The 20,658-nt window shown below is 50.9% G+C and overlaps 1 protein-coding gene and 1 non-coding gene across 2 annotated transcripts in view; both read right to left on the reverse strand.

Annotated features, from left to right (window-relative positions):
- LOC107123597 (endothelin-converting enzyme 2-like) overlaps positions 1 to 20,658 on the reverse strand; it is a 36,533-nt gene that overhangs the window by 5,563 nt on the left and 10,312 nt on the right. The window contains exons 2-3 of the mRNA XM_015426855.1: positions 13,806 to 13,818; positions 11,327 to 11,610 (exon numbers count right to left, since the gene is read on the reverse strand). Coding sequence (XP_015282341.1) covers positions 11,327 to 11,610; positions 13,806 to 13,818 — 297 coding nt within the window. The remainder of the gene's footprint in view (positions 1 to 11,326; positions 11,611 to 13,805; positions 13,819 to 20,658) is intronic.
- On the reverse strand, positions 12,934 to 13,005 carry TRNAD-GUC. Its single transcript has one exon. It is a non-coding gene; the product is annotated as a tRNA-Asp (tRNA).

A 20,658-nucleotide genomic window follows, 5' to 3' on the forward strand; every position in this document is an offset into this window, starting at 1 on the left:
AGTGCGCCGCATGACGGAGTGGGCTCCTGTCTCTAGTTCCAGCTCCTGCCAACCTAGCAGTTCGAAAGCAAGAAATTGCAAGTAGATAAATAGGAACCACTTCAGTGAGAAGGTAACAGCCTTTGTGTTTAGTCATGCCGGCCACATGACCACGGAAACGTCTTCGGACAGCGCTGGCTCTTCGGCTTTGAAACGGAGATGAGCACCGCAACCCTAGAGTCGGAATCGACTGGCTTTCGAGCAAGGGAACCTTTACCTTTACTAAAGAGGGAACACTCTGTCTGGGGCAAGTGATGCTCTGTCTTCTTGGTGCTTGGGGGGCAACAGTGGGAGGGCTTCTGGAGTTCTGGCCCCACTGGTGGACCTCCTGAGGGCACCTGGGGTTTGGCCACTGTGTGACATAGAGAACAGCTCTGAGGGAACTTGTAACTGACCTGAGGTCACGCCAGCAGCTGCATGTGGAGGAGTGGGGGAGTCAGACCCGGTTCTCCCAGATTAGAGTCTGCACTCCTAGCCACTACACCAACCTGGCTCTAGGCACATTTGGAATTCTGACATGGTATGGTGGGTGCAGCAACAAAAATAGCAAACACAAAATGGCTGCCCCAGGAGGCGGAGCCAGCCACAAATTGCCACAGATTAACATCATTCACCCAGAGTAGATCCTTGCGCTGCAGTGATAACTGCTGCCAAAGCAACATTTTTTAAAAATCTGTACAGTCAATCAAATCTCCGATAGCCAATCAGAAGCTGTGCTGGGCAAAAGCACTCCCTGGCCCCGCCTACTTCCTGAAAACATGTGGCAGGCGGCAGAAAAGGAGTCGGCGGGTGCAGTGGGACCCATGGGCACCACCAGGGGTCATTTTGTAGAAAAAGAGGTGCAGGAGCTCATTAGCATAGCTCATTAGCATAACTTATTTGCATATGCCACACCCCCTGACATCACTGGAAGTGTGTCAGAAGGCACCACTGGACTGTTTTGGATTGCTAGCTATTGAGATCTGTCCTCACAGAGGAGGGAGAGCTTGTACCTGAATAAAACTTGGTCTCAAAGATGCCACTGGACTGTTTTGGACTGGGGGGGCCGGGGGGGGCTCTGCAACTTACCTGGCTGCTTCTTGCTCTGGCTGAGGGTTGCTGGGAGCAGGGGGCGGGGCTTGTTGCATGTGCCCGCCCCCTGGGCTCCTTACTGCCGGAGCTCCGCTCCTGTGCGCTCCTGCAGGAAATGACCCCTGGGCACCACACAGGGGACTCCTGCTTCAGAGAATTCAGAAACGAGGCCTGAAGGCAAAACCCTCCCCACTTTGAGAGCCAGTTTGGTTAAGTGCACGGGCTCTAATCTGGCAGAACCGGGTTTGATTCCCCACTCCTCCACTTGCACCTGCTGGATGACCTTGGGCAAGCCATAGTTCTGACAAGAGCTGTCCTTGAAAAAAGAGCCGTTTCTGTCAGAGCTCTCTCAGCCCCACCTACCTCACAGGGTGTCTGTTGTGGGGAGGGGAAGGGAAAGGAGTTTGTAAGCCGCTCTGAGACTCCCTTGGGTAGTGAAGGGCGGGGTATAAATCCAATCTCTTCTCTTCTTCTTCTCTCAGAGCTCTCTCAGCCCCACCTCCCTCCCATGGTGTCTGTTGTGGGGAGGGGAAGGGAAAGAAAGGGGTTTGTAAGCCGCTCTGAGACTCCTTTGGGTAGTGAAGGGTGGGGTCTAAATCCAATCTCTTCTCTTCTTCTTCTTTATCTGTTCCCAGCTTTTTGTACTTGGAGGCATACTGCTCCTGAACATGGAGGCTCATTCAACCGTCATAAATTATTTTTAAAACACCCGTCTGAAGTTAACTTCCCAGCACCCTGGAGCAGCAGTATCTCTAAGGTAATCATACCTTCTGTGAGAAACTACTTTCTTTTCTCCCTTCTGCGACTCCCATTTTCAACAATGAGGGCTAGAAACATGCTTTTAAAAAGTAACAAATGGGAGACTTGGATTCTTAACACTCCACGTTCTGCATGGGGGGGGGGGAGGCCCGGTCTTTCCCCAAGTGGCACGTGGAATGCAAACTGGTCCTGAAAGCGGGCAGGGGAGGGAAAGGACGCATTCCAAGATCCCTGAGATCAGGCGAGGATAACAGGCTACCGGCGCCAGGAGGAGGGAGAGGGTTTGCCAAAGGCAGGTCTTGCGTGCCAAGGAAGGTTCCACAAATCCACACATCAGAGGAAAGTCAAATGACATCTTTTCGCTGCACAGCATAAAAAAGCGTCCGGCAGGAGGGGGAAGATAAAAAAATGACAGGTGGGAATGACAAACGGCAGGCTTAGGAGACGGGCAAAAGGGGGACCGGTACCCTGGCTGACCAAGGGGAGAGCCATGTGCTGACGGAGTGATGGCATCTAGGCTGTGCGGGCGACAGAGACCAGGCGTAGAGGTAGCAATAAGATCAGAGTGGGGGGTGGTGGGATGCGGTGGGCGGTGGTGGAAGCGCCATGGCAACACAGAGGCACAGAAAGGAGGCGAGAAGCCGACACCCGCATTTGACCTTTAAACTCTGTGGGTCCCCCCCCTTGCCCAAGTGACATTACAGGGCTAGAGTGATGGGCGGGGAACTTGGATCTTTCCTCTTCCAATTACCTTTCCCTGGAACAAAACCTCTCCAGAATGGTTCCCACCAAACAGAAGAAGAAGAGAGATTGGATTTATACCCCGCTCTTCACTACCCGAAGGAGTCTCTGAGCAGCTTATGAACTCCTTTCCCTCCCCCTCCCCACAACAGACACCCTGGGAGGTAGGCGGGGCTGAGAGAGCTCTGAAAAACTGGCTAGTTCATAGAAAACAGAGAGTGAGTGTAGGTGGGCAATTTTCTCAGTGGAGGGTGGTAAGCAGTGGGGTACCGCAGGGATCAGTACTTGGTCCACTGCTTTTTAACTTGTTCATTAATGATTTGGAGATGGGAGTAAGCAGTGAAGTGGCTAAATTTGCGGATGATACAAAGTTGTTCAGGGTGGTGAAAACCAGTGAGGATTGTGAGGCACTCCAAGGGGATCTGTCAAGGATGGGCGAGTGGGCGTCAACATGGCAAATGGGGTTCAATGTGGCCAAGTGCAAGGTGATGCACATTGGAGCCAAAAATCCTAAATATAAATACACATTGATGGGGTCTGAACTGGCAGAGACTGAGCAAGAGAGAGATCTTGGAGTTGTAGTGGATAACTCACTGAAAATGTCGAGACAGTGTGTGACTGCAATAAAGAAGGCCAATGCTATGCTGGGGATTATTAGGAAGGGTATTGAAAACAGATCAGCCAATATAATAATGCCCCTATATAAATCAATGGTGAGACCTCATTTGGAATACTGTGTGCAGTTCTGGGCACCACACCTTAAAAAGGATATTATAGCTTTGGAAAAAGTGCAGAAAAGGGCAACTCGAATGATAAAAGGGTTGGAACACTTTCCCTATGAGGAAAGGTTAAAGCGCTTAGGGCTCTTTAGCTTGGAGAAAAGACGACTGAGGGGTGACATGATCGAGGTTTATAAGATTATGCATGGGAAAGAGCAGGTAGAGAAAGAGGTACTTTTCTCCCTTTCTCACAATACAAGAACTCGTGGGCACTCCATGAAACTGCAGAGCGTTCGGGTTAGAACGGATAAAAGGAAGTACTTCTTCACCCAAAGAGTGATTAACACTTGGAATTCACTGCCACAGGAAGTGGTGGGTGCTACAAGCATGGATGGCTTCAAAAGGGAATTAGATAAGCATATGGAGCAGAGGTCCATCAGTGGCTATTAGCCACAAGGTATAGCTAGGGGCTCTGGGGCAAGTGATGCTCTGTCTTCTTGGTGCTTGGGGGGGTCAACAGTGGGAGGGCTTCTAATGTCCTGGCCCCACTGCTGGACCTCCTGATGGCACTGGTATTTCTGGCCACTGTGTGACACAGAGTGTTGGACTGGATGGGCCTTTGGCCTGATCCAACATTGGCATCTTTTATGTTCTTATGTTCTTATTCTCAAAGCTGCAGGGATGACAGGAGTACTCCATCCTTCATGCAAGGAGAAGCAGGTTAATCATTCTAGAAACTCCCGTTGGGGCTTGACTTTTAAAACACTGATGCAAAATTGCCTAGTAGTTATTAATCTGCATGTACTAAATGTTATTGCTTATTGAATGTAATGAATATTTATACCTGATTAGGATGAAATGATGACACACTATGCACTTTACTAAATGATGACCATTAACAGAACACATTAGTTTGCTCAAAGGTTTTTGCAGTGTATATTTATTTGTTACTAGACCCACCTGGAGGTTGGCAGCAGTGTTCCCTCTAAGCTGAGTTAGTGTGAGCTAGCTCACAGTTTTTTAGCCTCCGGCTCACACATTTTTGTCTTAGCTCAGGAAGGGATGGCTCCAGAGCAAACTAATTCATGCAGCAGCCAAATCGCTCGCTCACAACTTTAATGCCAGGAGCTTACCAAGTAGAATTTTTGCTCACAGGACCCCACAGCTTAGAGGGAGCCTTGGTTGGCAGCCATGTCAGGTAGGTGAGGCTGTGAGAGTGTGACTGGCCCAAAATGACCCAGCAAGCTTACGTGGCAGAGTAGGGCCTCTTAGATTCCAGCCCAGCACATTAACCACTGCTCTGACCCAGGCATAGGATGGGAACTCCATCTTTCTGGCGGAGACACACGCAAGGATTCCCCCAGGAGAGAAAGCGGAGAAGGGCGACGATCCATGGAAGCTCCTGCCAAAAGCCGTCAAGAAGGGAATATCGAACCCGGGGTAGATGTCCCACCCTTTGAGGGTTGCCAGGTTCCCCCCTCCCACGGGCGGGGGAAACAGGGTCACCAGATCCAGGTTGGGAAACTCCAGAAAATTTGGGGATGGAGCTTTGGGAAGACAGGGACCCTCAGTGGGGCACAGTGCCACAGAGCCCACCCTCCAAAGCAGCCATTTTTTCCAGGGGAACCGATCTCTGTCGCCTCGCAGTGTTCCCCCCAAGCTGAGTGAGTGTGAGCTAGCTCACAGTTTTTTAGCCTCCGGCTCACACATTTCTGTCTTAGCTCAGGAAGGATGGGCTCCAGAGCAAACTAAGAGGAGGAGGAGGAGATTGGATTTATACCCCGCCCTTCACTACCCAAAGGTGTCTCAGAGCGGCTTACAAACTCCTTTCCCTTCCCTTCCCCACAACAGACACCCTGTGAGGTAGGTGGGGCTGAGAGAACTCTTGACAGAAACTGCTCTTTTTCAAGAACAGCTGTGCCAGAGTTATGGCTTGCCCAAGGTCATCCAGCAGGTGCAAGTGGAGGAGTGGGGAAACAAACCTGGTTCTCCCAGATTAGAGTCCGCACACTTAACCACTACACCAAACTAAGTGATGCAGCAGCCAAATCGCTCGCTCCCAACTTTCATGCCGGGAGCTCACAAAGTAGAATTTTTGCTCACGAGACTCCATAGCTTGGAGGGAGCATTGAGGTGCTGTAATGCCTGGGGATCCCCCGGTCCCACCTGGAGGCTGGCGTCCCTGGTCGCTTTGTCCGAGGAGCACATTTTCCCATTTCCCCAAGCTGGCAAAACCCCTGGAGTGGGAGCCCAGCCGTATATCCCCTCCGAAAAAAGAGAGAGGATGGAGAGATTGCAAAGGCAGAAATGCAGGGGAGGGGGAGACAGGGGAGCGGAAACCCCCCCCCCCGCCGCCAGTGTTCCCTCTAAGCTGAGTGAGTGTGAGCTAGCTCACAGTTTTTTAGCCTCCGGCTCACACATTTTCACCTTAGCTCAGGAAAGAGGGCCTCCAGAGCAAACAAATTCATGCAGCAGCCAAATCGCCTGCTCACAACTTTAATGCCAGTAAAGGTAAAGGTAAAGGTTCCCTTGCTCGAAAGCCAGTCGAATCCGACTCTAGGGTTGCGGTGCTCATCTCCGTTTCAAAGCCGAAGAGCCAGCGCTGTCCGAAGACATTTCCGTGGTCACGTGGCCGGCATGACTAAACACCAAGGCGCACGGAACGCTGTTCCCTTCCCACCAAAGTGGTCCCTATTTATCTACTTGCAATTTCTTGCTTTCGAACGGCTAGGTTGGCAGGAGCTGGAACTAGAGACGGGAGCTCACTCCGTCTTGCGGCACCCGGGTCTTGAACTGCTGAACTACTGACCTTCCACAGCCTGCAGTTCAGCGTCTTAACCACTTGAGCCACCGCAGCTCCTTAATGCCAGTACTAGCTCACAAAGTAGAATTTTTGCTCACAGGACACCACAGCTTAGAGGGAACACTGCCCCCCACCCCAACCTCCTTCAACAGACACCAGGAAGCTCGATAGAGATCCTGCTGGGAGGGACAGCTCACACCAATTAATAGCTGCCTGGAGGCATTACCTGTCCCTATGGCAACGCCTGGGCCTAGTCGGCCTAGTCAATACTGATGAGCGTTGCCATGGAAACAGGGAGGACTAGCCGGTCAAATCTAGGGTGTGGATGTGTACGTGGGGAGGGGGGGGGAACTACCGACTAAGAAGATGGAACTAGGAAGGGGGGGGGGGATGGAGCTAGAGAAGCAAAAGGGGGGGGGGAGCATCCATGCGGTATAGTCCTTCCCAGGCGAGCTCCCCTGGGTTGGCAGGGATCGGGTCTGCTCCCTGCCTCCTGGCATTCCCTGGAGCTGTGCCCTTAACCGGGCCACGTCAAAGGGGATCTTATTAGCCTAGATGCAGGAGCGCTTCACAGATGGTAATTTTGGGAAGGGAGGTGTCGCCATGGCAACTGGGGTGAGATTCAGGATTGGGGTTTTGTTGTTGTTGGGGGGGCGGGGGTGAAAGGGAGGAGGAGAGGAGAGGAATTTCACTACTGCAAAATGTAGACCACCCCAGAAAGTTCAGGTACCGGGGGGGGGGGGGGGACGCTCTGCCAGCTCCCCCTGCGTCCCTTTTGCAGTCGGCGCTTTCTTGCTGTGTGCCAAAGGGAGAGGAGAAGAGGCTGGATTTATACCCCGCCCTTCACTCAGAGTCTCAGAGCGGCTTACAAACTCCTTTCCCTTCCCCTCCCCACAACAGACACCCCATAAGGTAGGTGGGGCTGAGAGAGCTCTGAGAGAACTGCTCTTTTGTTGGGTATTCGGGAAGGAGCGGTATAGAAGCCTAATATGTAATGTAATGCAATGTATTACAAGTTGAAAACACTCAGTATATCTGGGGTTAAATGTTTGTTTATGTTACTCACAGGAAGTCACATGTTTCTCATGTAGCCAATGCTCTTTAGATGTAGGAATGCCCGGGAATTTTCTCCCTGATCTAGGGGTTTGATTGGGACGAAAGTGTCAAAGTGTTTTAGCATTTTATGGCTCTCTTTCGTCTTTGTTTTGGTGTTCTGAAGAAGAAGGGGAGCAGAACCTAAAAAGGTTAGTCAGGAATAGAAAAGGGCCAACTCTAAAAATCTAATCATAAAATATACAAAAATATATATGTGTGTTTATTCAACATAAATTAAAATAACAAACAAGGGCCCATTCATACCTCATATAAAACTATAAAAACATACAAGGGCTAATAAGATAGACCTAATTAAACACACGTATATATTTTTGTATATTTTATGATTAGATTTTTAGAGTTGGCCCTTTTCTATTCCTGACTAACCTTTTTAGGTTCTGAATTCTAGGTTTAGGTTCAGTTTCCCCCCCCCCTTTTTTCTTCTTTGTCCTTTTTGATTATTATTGAAGAAGGAGAGCAGCCATTCTCTCTTCTAGTTTTGTCTTTGTAGTGTAAGGATGTAGCCGATTAGGCTCTGTTGTTATTTTCAGCCCAGTTACTCTTCCCATGCTAGAATTTAGTAAAAACGTTATATTTTAATCACACATGGACTCTCAGTCTGAATTATTTTACTCAGGCTCTGATGGACTATCTTATCTCTGCTAAATACCATTTTTTCAATATCTCACTATCACCCAACATCTTTCAAGTACAGCTCTGAGAGAACTATGGCTTGCCCAAGGTCATCCAGCAGCTGCAAGTGCAGGAGTGGGGAATCAAACCCGGTCCTCCCAGATTAGAGTCCGCGCACTTCACCACGACACCAAACTGGAGGTTGCGGGGAGTGGGGCTGCACCCTGATGGCCAGGGCCCCTTCCTCTTTTTCAACATCTCCATCGCCTGTTCATCCCTCCCCAGCTGTTCCAGCTGCTAACATATGGATGCAGGGGGTCCTTGCCCTGGCAAAAGGGCTGTGGAAGAACTCCCTGCCTCGACTATGGAGGGAACTGATTTGAACCTGGCTGAGATTGCACGGGGATTCAACCTGGCTGAGATAGTCCCCTGCGAGGAGACACAGAATTCAGCGCCGCTCTGACTAAAACCCGTATGGCCTGTAAAACTCTGGAAGTAAAGACAAGAGGGTTTCCGAGCAGACACAGAGAGCTGTCCGTCATCCACCGAATGATCAGGGATATTCCCTCTCTTCCCCCCCAAAGAACTGAACCGTGGGTACTTGGGTTGAGAGCCTCTTGTGGTTCGTTCACGGGGGGGGGGGGGCAGAGAGGAGGAGGAGGAAGAGGAGAAGAAGAGGAGATTGGATTTATACCCCACCCTTCACTACCCAAAGGAGTCTCAGAGTGGCTTACAATCTCCTTTCCCTTCACCTCCCCACAACGGACACCCTGTGAGGCTGGTGGGGCTGAGAGAGCTATTTCGAGGACTGCCCTTGAGAGAACAGCTCTGAGAGAACTTGTCACTAACCCAAGGTCACACCAGCAGCAGCATGCAGAGGAGTGGGGAATCAAACGCGGTTCTCCCAGATTAGAATCTGCGCTCCTAATCTGTCACGGCTCAGGTGGGGTGTCACTTGACGCTGCCACCACTCTGGATTTTGGATCCCTTAAAAAAGGCCCAGAGCCCCCTCCAAAGACCTTCTGACTTCCCTTTTGGTGGAATAATAGGCATGAGGACCAGGCAGAGTGAACAATGAAAATAGTTTATTGTATAAGAGGTCAAGCCAACAAGGTGCAGAAATATAACAGTAAGTGGGTGAAAAGAAAAGAAATGAAATGCCCTAATGCGTCTAAATATATACTGTCCCTAGCTCACTAAGCAGTGGGGTACCGCAGGGATCAGTACTCGGTCCAGTGCTTTTTAACTTGTTCATTAATGATTTGGAGTTGGGAGTAAGCAGTGAAGTGGCTAAATTTGCGGATGATACAAAGTTGTTCAGGGTGGTGAAAACCAGTGAGGATTGTGAGGCACTCCAAAGGGATCTGTCAAGGATGGGCGAGTGGGCGTCAACATGGCAAATGGGGTTCAATGTGGCCAAGTGCAAGGTGATGCACATTGGAGCCAAAAATCCTAAATATAAATACACATTGATGGGGTCTGAACTGGCAGAGACAGATCAAGAGAGAGATCTTGGAGTTGTAGTAGATAACTCACTGAAAATGTCAAGACAGTGTGTGACTGCAATAAAGAAGGCCAATGCTATGCTGGGGATTATTAGGAAGGGTATTGAAAACAGATCAGCCAATATAATAATGCCCCTATATAAATCAATGGTGAGACCTCATTTGGAATACTGTGTGCAGTTCTGGGCACCACACCTTAAAAAGGATATTATAGCTTTGGAAAAAGTGCAGAAAAGGGCAACTCGAATGATAAAAGGGTTGGAACACTTTCCCTATGAGGAAAGGTTAAAGCGCTTAGGGCTCTTTAGCTTGGAGAAAAGACGACTGAGGGGTGACATGATCGAGGTTTATAAGATTATGCATGGGAAAGAGCAGGTAAAGAAAGAGGTACTTTTCTCCCTTTCTCACAATACAAGAACCCGTGGGCACTCCATGAAATTGCTGAGCGGTCGGGTTAGAACGGATAAAAGGAAGTACTTCTTCACCCAAAGAGTGATTAACACATGGAATTCACTGCCACAGGAAGTGGTGGGTGCTACAAGCATGGACGGCTTCAAAAGGGAATTAGATAAGCATATGGAGCAGAGGTCCATCAGTGGCTATTAGCCACAAGGTATAGCTAGGGGCTCTGGGGCAAGTGATGCTCTGTCTTCTTGGTGCTTGGGGGGGGGGTCAACAGTGGGAGGGCTTCTAATGTCCTGGCCCCACTGCTGGACCTCCTGATGGCACTGGTATTTCTGGCCACTGTGTGACACAGAGTGTTGGACTGGATGGGCCTTTGGCCTGATCCAACATTGGCGTCTCTTATGTTCTTATGAAAGCAAGAAATTGCTAGTAGATCAATAGGTACCACTTCGGTGGGAAGGGAACAGCGTTCCGTGCACTCACCTGCTGCTAGCCAGGCTCCCTGGGCCTAGTAGGCCTCTGGTGGCACAGCCCAGATCCAGTTTGAGACAGAGGGAGAGAGAGATACGACCTTGGATGGCCCAGCCTAGCCCAATCTCAGATCTCGGAACCTAAGCAATGTCAGCCCTGGTTAGTCCTTGGATGGGAGACCACCAAGGAAGTCCAGGATCACAACACAAAGGCGGGAAATGGTGAACCCTCCCTGTCAGCCTAGAAACACACATTTTAAAAAGCGCCAGTTTTTCAGAGAACAAATGCAGCTCTGTCTAAGCCAAAAGAAGGGGGGGGGGGATGACAAAACACAAGCCATGCAATTGAGGAAAACACCAGAGCAGGGGTGTCAAACAATGCGGCCCAGGGGCTAGATGAGGCCCCCGGAGGGCTTCTATCAGGCCCGCAGTGGAACTGGCTGTCTTCTGCTTCTCCAGTTCTGCTGCTGCTACATCATTGTAGGTTTGCAGCTTACAGATACACACCCAAACAGCATACTCAAGATTGCAACAGCACAGACATTTTGATGCAGTAATTCAGAGCAAGAGGTGTCAGTTATCAGACACGGTTAAATAAGCAAAATATTGCGAGAGTGCCGATGTTTTAAGCGTGTTTTTATTTTAAGTTTTTTAAAAAAACCCTTTGTGTTTGTGTCCTCTGTAAAGTTTATATCTCCGCACCTGGCATCAATGTTACCTCTAAGCTGAGTTATTGTGAGCTAGCTCACCGTTTTTTAGCCTCCGACTCACACATTTTTGTCAGCTCAGGAAAGATGGCTCCAGAGAAAACTAATTTATGCAGTAGCCAAATTGCTCGCTCACAACTTTAATGCTGTTAGCTCACAAAGTACAGTTTTCACTCACAAGACTCCACAGCTTAGAGGGAACATTGCCTGGCATTACATTTTATGACACACATGGCCCGGCCCAACAAGGTCTCGTTTATGTCAGATCTGGCCCTCATAAGAAATGAGTTTGACACCCCTGCACCAGAGGTCCAAGTAGCCACACGGAGCCACGGTTGCCTCCTCCAAGCTAAACCTCGGCAGACGTCTCGCCACTCACCTCCGCCAAAACCTGTTCCAGGCGCCCCCTGGCCTCCCGAGACACGTGCCAAGGATCTGTTTCTCCCACCATCAAGGAATCCAGAGTGCCCTTCTCCAAGACGACGTCAAAGCTTCCGTCCCGGAACACCAAGGCCTGGGCGTCCATCACTACCCACTGGAGTCCGGGGCAGTGGGCGTAGTAATCTTGCATGCTTGCAATGCAGGCTGCGGAGTAGTCGATGCTGGTGATGTCTGTATAGCCCAGCTGGTAGAGGTCGTAACTCAAGGCACTGTTCCCACAGCCTGCAAAGAGACACGGTGTCAGGTTATGCCCACAACCCAAAGCTCCGTTTCCCACAGACAGAGGGAAAAAGATACATATAAACACTTTTCACGGAGGCAGACCACTGGTCTATCAAGGTCAGTATTGTCTACTCAGACTGGCAGTGGCTCTCCAGGGTCTCAGGCTGAGGTCTTTCCCATCACCTCCGACCTGGTCCTTTTAGCTGGAGATGCCGGGGACTGAACCTGGGACCTTCTGCATGCCAGGCAGAGGCTCTTCCACTGAGCCACAGCCCCTCTTTACAGCTCTCCAGGGGCTCAGGTCAAGGTCTTTCCCATCACCTCCTGCCTGGTCTTTTGAACTGGAGATGCCGGGGACTGAACCTGGGACCTTCTGCATGCCAGGCAGAGACTCTTCCACTGAGCCACAGCCCCTCTTAACAGCTCTCCAGGAGAAATAATGATATCATCTTGGGAATATTTATGGAAAAATGCACTGAAAATATCAACATGTAATAACTTAAAAGAAAATTGTTATAAGATTATGTATAGATGGTATATGACACCAAAAAAGATTGCTAATATGAATACTAATATGTCTAGCAAATGTTGGAAGTGCAAAAAGGTTGAGGGCTCGTTTTATCATATGTGGTGGACTTGTGAAAAAGCAAAAAAAAATTGGGGTGAGATTCATGCAGAAATGGAAAAAAATTGTGAAATGTAAATTTAAGAAAGAACCAGAAATATTACTTTTGGGACTAAAAATGGAAGAGGTCAATGTGACAAAAAGGACTCTAATGTGGTATATGATCACAACTGCCAGAATGACATACGCTCAAAGTTGGAAGCAAGATAAAGTCCCGGAGATTGGAGATTGGATTAAAAAACTACTTTTTATGGTTGAAATGGACAAGATGATAAGAAAACTTAACAATGTGGAAGCAGAAGACTTTGTAGCAGATTGGAAAGATTTAAAAGACTATTTGGAGAAGAATTGGGATGTGAGAGACAACTTATTTTGCTTTAATAACTACTGAACGTTAAACTTTAACAAAATGGAATAAGAAATAGAGAAATTTATATATGAAGAGATTAGTTACCTATTGAACTTGTAATGATAAAGGGAAGGAAGAACGAATTTAAGAATTTTGCAGGTTGTAGCACTGTGGGAAGCCATGTAGGGGGGCGGGAAAGGGAGGAGGGTAGGATGAAAAATGTATTATAAATGTTGATTTTGAGTGATGACATCCTAAATAAAAATTGTTAAATAAATTTAAAATAAACAGCTCTCCAGGGTCTCAGGCTGAGGTCTCTCCCATTACCTTCTGCCTGGTCCTTTTTACCTGGAGATGCCGGGGACTGAACCTGGGACCTTCTGCATGACAAGCAGAGGCTCTTCCACTGAGCCACAGCCCCTCTTTACAGCTCTCCAGGGTCTCAGGTCGAGGTCTTTCCCATCCCATCACCTCCTGCCTGGTCCTTTTAGCTGGAGATGCCGGGGACTGAACCTGGGACCTTCTGCATGCCAGGCAGAGGCTCTTCCACTGAGCCACAGCCCCTCTTTACAGCTCTCCAGGGTCTCAGGTCGAGGTCTTTCCCATCCCATCACCTCTTGCCTGGTCCTTTTAGCTGGAGATGCCGGGGACTGAACCTGGGACCTTCTGCATGCCAGGCAGAGGCTCTTCCACTGAGCCACAGCCCCTCTTTACAGCTCTCCGGGGTCTCAGGTCGAGGTCTTTCCCATCACCTCTTGCCTGGTCCTTTTAGCTGGAGATGCCGGGGACTGAACCTGGGACCTCCTGCATGCCAGGCAGATGCTCCACCAATTAAGCCATGGCCACTCCCCAAGCACACATGAAGTTGCCTCATACTGAGAGGCAGGCAATGGCGAATCACATCTTGGTCCACTGTGTGACACTGGATGGGCCATTGGCCTGATCCAACATGGCTTCTCTTATGTTCTTATATCTGGGGCAGTGATGCTCTGTATTCCTGGTGCTTGGGGGGGGGGCAACATTGGGAGGTCTTCTGGAGTTTCGGCCCCACTGGCGGACCTCCTGAGGGCACCTGGGGTTTGGGCCACTGTGTGACACAGTGTTGGACTGGGTGGCTTCACGTTTTCTTGTGTTCTTATGAGAACCAAGTACAAGTCCCTAGCCTGCCAGGAAGTTCCACGGGCGATCTTGGGCCAATCAGCCTCTCTTCCCCTGCCCTACCTACACGGGGTTGCTGCAGGGACAGAACAAGAGGAGACATACACTGAGTCCTTTGGAAGAAGGGCAAAATAAAAACACATCAAAAGATCGAACCGTGCCTTTTGGATACGACCCACAGAAACCGCGCCGGCATCAAATTTGGGGTCCACCTTTGCTAAGACCAGCACTGCCTTGTGAGACCCAGTGTTAGTCCGCGTGTCGGACTAGGCTCTGGGAGAACCAGGTTCGAATCCCCCCACTGCCCTGAATTTCCAAGCCACCGAACAGTCCTTTATCCTATTCCAATGTAGCCAGCGCGGTGTAGGGTCTGAGAGAACCAGATTCGAATCCCCACTTGTGCCCTGGAAGCTCAGTGGGTGACCTGCGGCCAGTCACATACTCTCAGCCTCACCTGCCTCACTGGGTTGTTGTGAGGATAAAATGGAAAGGATAAAATGGTATTGAAAACAGATCAGCCAATATCATAATGCCCCTGTATAAATCCATGGTGCGACCTCATTTGGAATACTGTGTGCAATTCTGGTCACCACACCTTAAAAAGGATATTATAGCTTTGGAAAAAGTGCAGAAAAGGGCAACTCGAAGGATAAAAGGGTTGGAACACTTTCCCTATGAGGAAAGGTTAAGGCGCTTAGGTCTCTTTAGCTTGGAGAAACGACGACTGAGGGGTGACATGATTGAGGTTTATAAGACTATGCATGGAAAAGAGCAGGTAGAGAAAGAGGTACTTTTCTCCCTTTCTCACAATACAAGAACTCGTGGGCACTCCGTGAAATTGCTGAGCGGTCGGGTGACAGCAGATAAAAGGAAGTCCTTCTTCACCCAAAGAGTGATTAACACTTGGAATTCACTGCCACAGGAAGTGGTGGGTGCTACAAGCATGGATGGCTTCAAAAGGGAATTAGATAAGCATATGGAGCAGAGGTCCATCAGTGGCTATTAGCCACAAGGTATAGATAGGGACTCTGGGGCAAGTGATGCTCTGTCATCTTGGTGCTGGGGGGGGGTCAACAGTGGGAGGGCTTCTAATGTCCTGGCCCCACTGGTGGACCTCCTGATAGCCCCTGGTATTTCTGGCCACTGTGTGACACAGAGTGTTGGACTGGATGGGCCTTTGGCTTGATCCAACATTGGCATCTCTTATGTTCTTATGAGAGGAGGAGAAGGATGTGTTCCCATTGGGGAGAAAGGCAGGGCACGAAGGAAGTGAAATTAAAAAAGGTGGTACTGCTGCTCTTATAGATTTTGGTATAGTGGTTAAGAGCGCGGACTCTAATCTGGGAGAACCGGGTTTGATTCCCCACTCCTCCACATGCAGCTGCTGGTGTGACCTTGAGGCAGTCACAAGTTCTCTTAGAGCTGTTCTCTCAAGGGCAGTTCTCAAGGGAGCTCTCTCAGCCCCCACCTGCCTCACAGGGTGTCTGTTGTGGGGAAGGGAAAGGAGTTTGTAAGCCGCTCTGAGACTCCTTCGGGTAGTGAAGGACAAGGTATAAATCCAATCTCTTCTCTTCTTCAAAATCTTAAGTCAGAGACAACGGCCTCCGATGTTACAAAAGGCAATGGCCCGGTTTCTGCCTTGGTACCCAGTGCCCCTGAGCATGCACGGTGTGATTTTCTTTTGCCATGTAAAGATGGGATTTTTGCATCTCCGGGCCAGAGAAGCCCGAACGTTGCCTCTTCCCTTTCTAAGGGCCGGCACTCCAAAGAGGGCAGTTCTGGGAACCCGCCTTACAAACCCCTCTGTGGCTTTCTGAATCTGGAAGATCGGGGAAGGGAGAAGACGGGGCCGAGTGGGTGCCGCGGATCACAATTAACTTAATTAGAAGTTGAAGCGGCACTTAATGAGCGGGTTGCAAAAGGCACATTAATTACTTTCGCATTAGGTTTGGCGTTTTGTGCGCCTGGGAGTGGAACGGCAGCACCAGGACTCCAGGGCTCGAGAACCGGACGCTTTGGCGTGACCCGCCGTCTCCTGGGATTTTAAGCCACCCTCCCATACCCTAAAGCACGGCATGACGCTGGCTGCGGGGAGATCAGTTATATATTGCCTCTTTCGATGGAATGATGATAAAAGTCCCACCATATCTGATTGGTTTTTAAAAATTCAGGAATTCTGTGTAACGGACAAATTAGCAGGTCATTTCCTGCGGGAGCGCACAGGAGCAGAGCTCTGGCAGTAAGGAGCCCAGGAGGCGGGCACATGCAACAAGCCCTGCCCCCTGCTCCCAGCAGCCCTCAGTTGGGCCACAAGGAGCAAGAAGCAGAGCCCCCCCCTTCGGTGCACCTTCAGGTACAAGCTCTCCCTCCTCTGTGAGGGCAGATCTGCGCATCCCCCCACCCCATAGCTAGCAATCCAAAACAGTCCAGTGGCACCTTTAAGACCAGGTTTTATTCAGGTACAAGCTCTCCCTCCTCTGCAAGGACAGATCTGCACGTCCCGTCCCCCCCAATAGCTAGCAATCCAAAACAGTCCAGTGGCATTTTTAAGACCAGGGATCTCCCGGCATGCCAAGCAGATGCTCTACCACTGAGCCATGGCCCTTCCCTAAAAGCTGCTGCTAAATCATGATTGGTCCAACAAGGTCAGTATTGTCTACTCAGACTGGCAGCGGCTCTCCAGGGTCTCAGGCAGAGGTCTTTCCCATCAACTGCTACCTGTTCCTTTTAACTGCAGAGGCCGGGGATTGAACTTCGGACCTTCTGCGTGCCAAGCGCCTGTTCTACCACTGAGCCACGGCCTCTCCCCTCTTGTGGTGGCCTGGACAGATTCACAGAAACCCCGGCCTCTCTCCTGACTCCATTCTCCAGCAAAGCAGAAATATGGCTGCCGTTAATCACATATCAGGCAGACGGATGCCCCTAACAGGATCAGGCGATTAGAGCCGGTTAATCCCAACCTGCTGGGGGACGCCGAGCCCTTCTCCCCCCCCCCCCCCCACAACCAATTCAAGAAAAAACAAAGCGACCCACAGCCGCGAGATCAGGGAGATAAAGTATCAGGTAGGATTAACGCCGAGCGGAGAGTTCCTCTCCTCTCCTGGCCGGCGCTTCCCCATCTGTGAACTCGGATTCCGTTGATGTTGTGAGTTACGATTTGGGCGGAGGGACCTCGGAGAGGGAAAGGTCCGACGAAGCAGCAGAGGCGTTCCATGCGCGGGGAGGCAGAAACAAGAGGCCTTGCTAGCTACAGAGAGGCGGGGGGGGGGGGGGGGGGGGGACCGAGCGGCAGACCGTGCTTGCATAACCAGGCAGGCTTTCTAGGGACACAGCGGTCCTCAGCTGGTAGCAGCGAGCCGAGTTGGCCAAGCGAGGCGCTCCGAACTCGGCGCTGGGAATCACGGAGTCCCCTTCCAAGAGGACAGGGCCAGGGCTGCGCTCTCCCGCACGCTTTGTGCCGACGCCGATGGGGTGAGGAGGGGTCAGACTAGAAGAAGAGATTGGATTTATACCCCGCCCTTCACTACCCAAAGGTGTCTCAGAGTGGCTTACAAACTCCTCTCCCTTCCCCTCCCCACAACAGACACCCTGTGAAGCAGGTGGGGCTGAGAGAGCTCTGAGAGAAACTGCTCTTTTTCAAGAACAGCTCTTATCAGAACTACGGCTTGCCCAAGGTCATCCAGCCAGGTGCAAGTGGAGGAGTGGGGAATCGAACCCGGTTCTCCCAGATCAGAGTCCGTGCACTTAACCACGACACCAAACTGGCACCACTACACCAAACTGGCACCAAACTAGGACCTGGGATGGAAGAGAACCGGCTTCAAATCCTGCTTTACCCGTGGAAGCTTGCTGACTGACCTGGGGCCGGTGACCCTCGCTGAGCCCGACGCGACCTCACGGGATTGTTGAGAAGATAAAATGCAGGAGGTGAGAATGACATACGCCCCGTCCTGAGCTACCTGAAGGAAGGCCGGGATGAAAACTTACCAGCTTCCCCTACCCGCTAGAAAAGTAATTTGTTCTAAATATATGAATATGTCACAACGCTCCCTCTAAGCGATTTGGCTACTGCATAGATTAGTTTGCTCTGGAGCCATCCTCTGTGAGATAAGACAAAAATGTGCGAGCCAGAGGCTAAAAAACTGTGAGCTAGCTCACACTAACTCAGCTTAGAGGGAACACTGGTCACAATGCTCCCTCTAAGCTGTGGAGTCTTGTGAGCAAAAATCCCACTTTTTGAGCTACTGCCATTAAAGTTGTGAGCGAGCAGCTACTGCATAAATTAGTTTGCCCCGGGGCCATCCTCCCTGGGTGAAGACAAAAATCTGTGAACTGGAGGTTATTAAAAACCTGTGAGCTGGCTCACACCAACTCAGCTTAGAGGGAACACTGGTCACAATGCTCCCTCTAAGCTGTGGAGTCTTGTGAGCAAAAATCCCACTTTTTGAGCTACTGCCATTAAAGTTGTGAGCGAGCAGCTACTGCATAAATTAGTTTGCCCCGGGGCCATCCTCCCTGGGTGAAGACAAAAATCTGTGAACTGGAGGTTATTAAAAACCTGTGAGCTGGCTCACACCAACTCAGCTTAGAGGGAACACTGGTCACAGGCACATACAGCTTTCAAACGTTGCTACAGAGATTCATGGAGGAGGGATCTATCAGTGGCTACTAGCCATGGTGACTAAAGGAAATCTCTGAATCCCAGAACCAGGAGGCAGTATCAGGGAAATGCCTCGGCCTCTGTGCCCTGTTGTGGGCCCTCCAGAGGAACGGGTTGGCCACTGTGTGAGACAGGATGCTGGACTAGAGGGACCGCTGGCCTGATCCAGCAGGGCTCTTCTGATGCTCTTATGAAGGCCTCGGCCTCTCTGCCCTGTTGTAGGACCTCCAGAGGAACTGGCTGGCTACTCTGTGAGACAGGATGCTGGACTAGAGGGACCGCTGGCCTGATCCAGCAGGGCTCTTCTGATGCTCTTATGAAGGCCTCGGCCTCTCTGCCCTGTTGTAGGACCTCCAGAGGAACTGGCTGGCTACTCTGTGAGACAGGATGCTGGACTAGAGGGACCGCTGGCCTGATCCAGCAGGGCTCTTCTGATGCTCTTATGAAGGCCTCGGCCTCTCTGCCCTGTTGTAGGACCTCCAGAGGAACTGGCTGGCTACTCTGTGAGACAGGATGCTGGACTAGAGGGACCGCTGGCCTGATCCAGCAGGGCTCTTCTGATGCTCTTATGAAGGCCTCGGCCTCTCTGCCCTGTTGTAGGACCTCCAGAGGAACTGGCTGGCTACTCTGTGAGACAGGATGCTGGACTAGAGGGACCGCTGGCCTGATCCAGCAGGGCTCTTCTGATGCTCTTATGAAGGCCTCGGCCTCTCTGCCCTGTTGTAGGACCTCCAGAGGAACTGGCTGGCTACTCTGTGAGACAGGATGCTGGACTAGAGGGACCACAGGAACCATTTTATGTTCCTATCTTTTACATCAACTTGGACTGACTGCCGGTTGGGTTCCCGGACTGAGTTAAAGGGCTGGTGTTGACTTTTTAAGACCCAACCTGCCTTGGGAGCCAGTTTGGTGTCGTGGTTAAGTGCGCGGACTCTAATCTGGGAGAACCGGGTTTGATTCCCTCACTTCTCCACTCGCAGCTGCTGGATGACCTTGGGCAAGCCAGTTCTGTCAGAGCTGTCCTTGAAAGGGCAGTTCTCGAGAGAGCTCTCTCAGCCCCACTGACCTCACAGGGTGTTTGTCGTGGGGAGGGGAAGGGAAAAAAGTTTGCAGGCCGCTCGGAAAGTCCGAGTGAAGGGCGGGGTATAAATCCAACCTCCTCCTCCTCCTCTTCTTCTTCTTCTATAACGAGACCCGAAGGCCCTCCCTTACTCTTATCAGAGGAGACCCCCATCAGTATACCCTTCTGGCGGGCATCTACGTGTGACGGGGCCTTCTTAGTGGTGGCATCCGGACTATAGAACTCCTTTCCAAGGGAGGTCTGTGCAGCTCCCCCTTAGCAGGAGGTCCTGGGGAAGCAAGTCAAAGCAAGCTGTCGGCTGCTGTCTGGGATGCTTCTTTTGTGGCTTGGTGTTTTCAGCGGCGTTTATCTCACGATCTTCCCTGTAAGGATTTTGAGCTGCTTGTTTCTCTGCCTCCCCCCCCCCGCGAATTCCCAACGGCAGGACAGAGACGGTTTAAGGAAGCCCATGTAACATCACGTGCTGGCCGAGTTGCGTGTGTGGAACTGCAGAACTAGGGGGGGCACCTGGCCCACCTCCTGCTGCAAAAACGGGGCCTGCCCCCAACCTCCGGGGCATGTCCCGTTACAGATTTTCTTTTTTGCTTTCAAGTCACAGCTGACTCACAGTGACCCCGTGAGGTTTTCAAGTTAAGGAGAAGAGAAGAAAAGAGGAGATTGGATTTATACCCCGCCCTTCACGACCCAAAGGGGTCTCAGTGCGGCTTACAAACTCCTTTCCCTTCCCCCTCCCCACAACCCACCTATGAGGTAGGCGGGGCTGAGAGATCTCTGACAGCAACTGCTCTTTTTCAAGGACAGCTCTGACAGAACTATGGCTTGCCCAAGGTCACCCAGCAGCTGCAAGTGGAGGAGTGGGGAATCAAACCCAGTTCTCTCAGATTAGAGTCCGCGCACTCAGGGGTCATTTCCTGCAGGAGTGCACAGGAGCAGAGCTCCGGCAGTAAATCAGGGGGCCCTTGCTTGGCTTCCGAGATCTGCGGAGACGGGGCCAGCCTGGGCTATCCAGGTCGGGGCTCAAACAGATTAAGCGGCACTAATCCAGACCGCGGCCTGCCCCAAACAGAGAGGCCACGGAGTCGGCTCCAGGCGGCTTGGAAACATCAAGCTCGGCGCCGTTTCCGTATGGATGCAAAGGGAAGCCTGACATGCTCGTCCAGGGAAGCCGGAAGAGC

This window comes from Gekko japonicus, unplaced genomic scaffold, assembly GCF_001447785.1.
Source record: "Gekko japonicus isolate JY-2015 unplaced genomic scaffold, Gekko_japonicus_V1.1 scaffold238, whole genome shotgun sequence".
NCBI classification, from domain to species: domain Eukaryota; kingdom Metazoa; phylum Chordata; class Lepidosauria; order Squamata; family Gekkonidae; genus Gekko; species Gekko japonicus.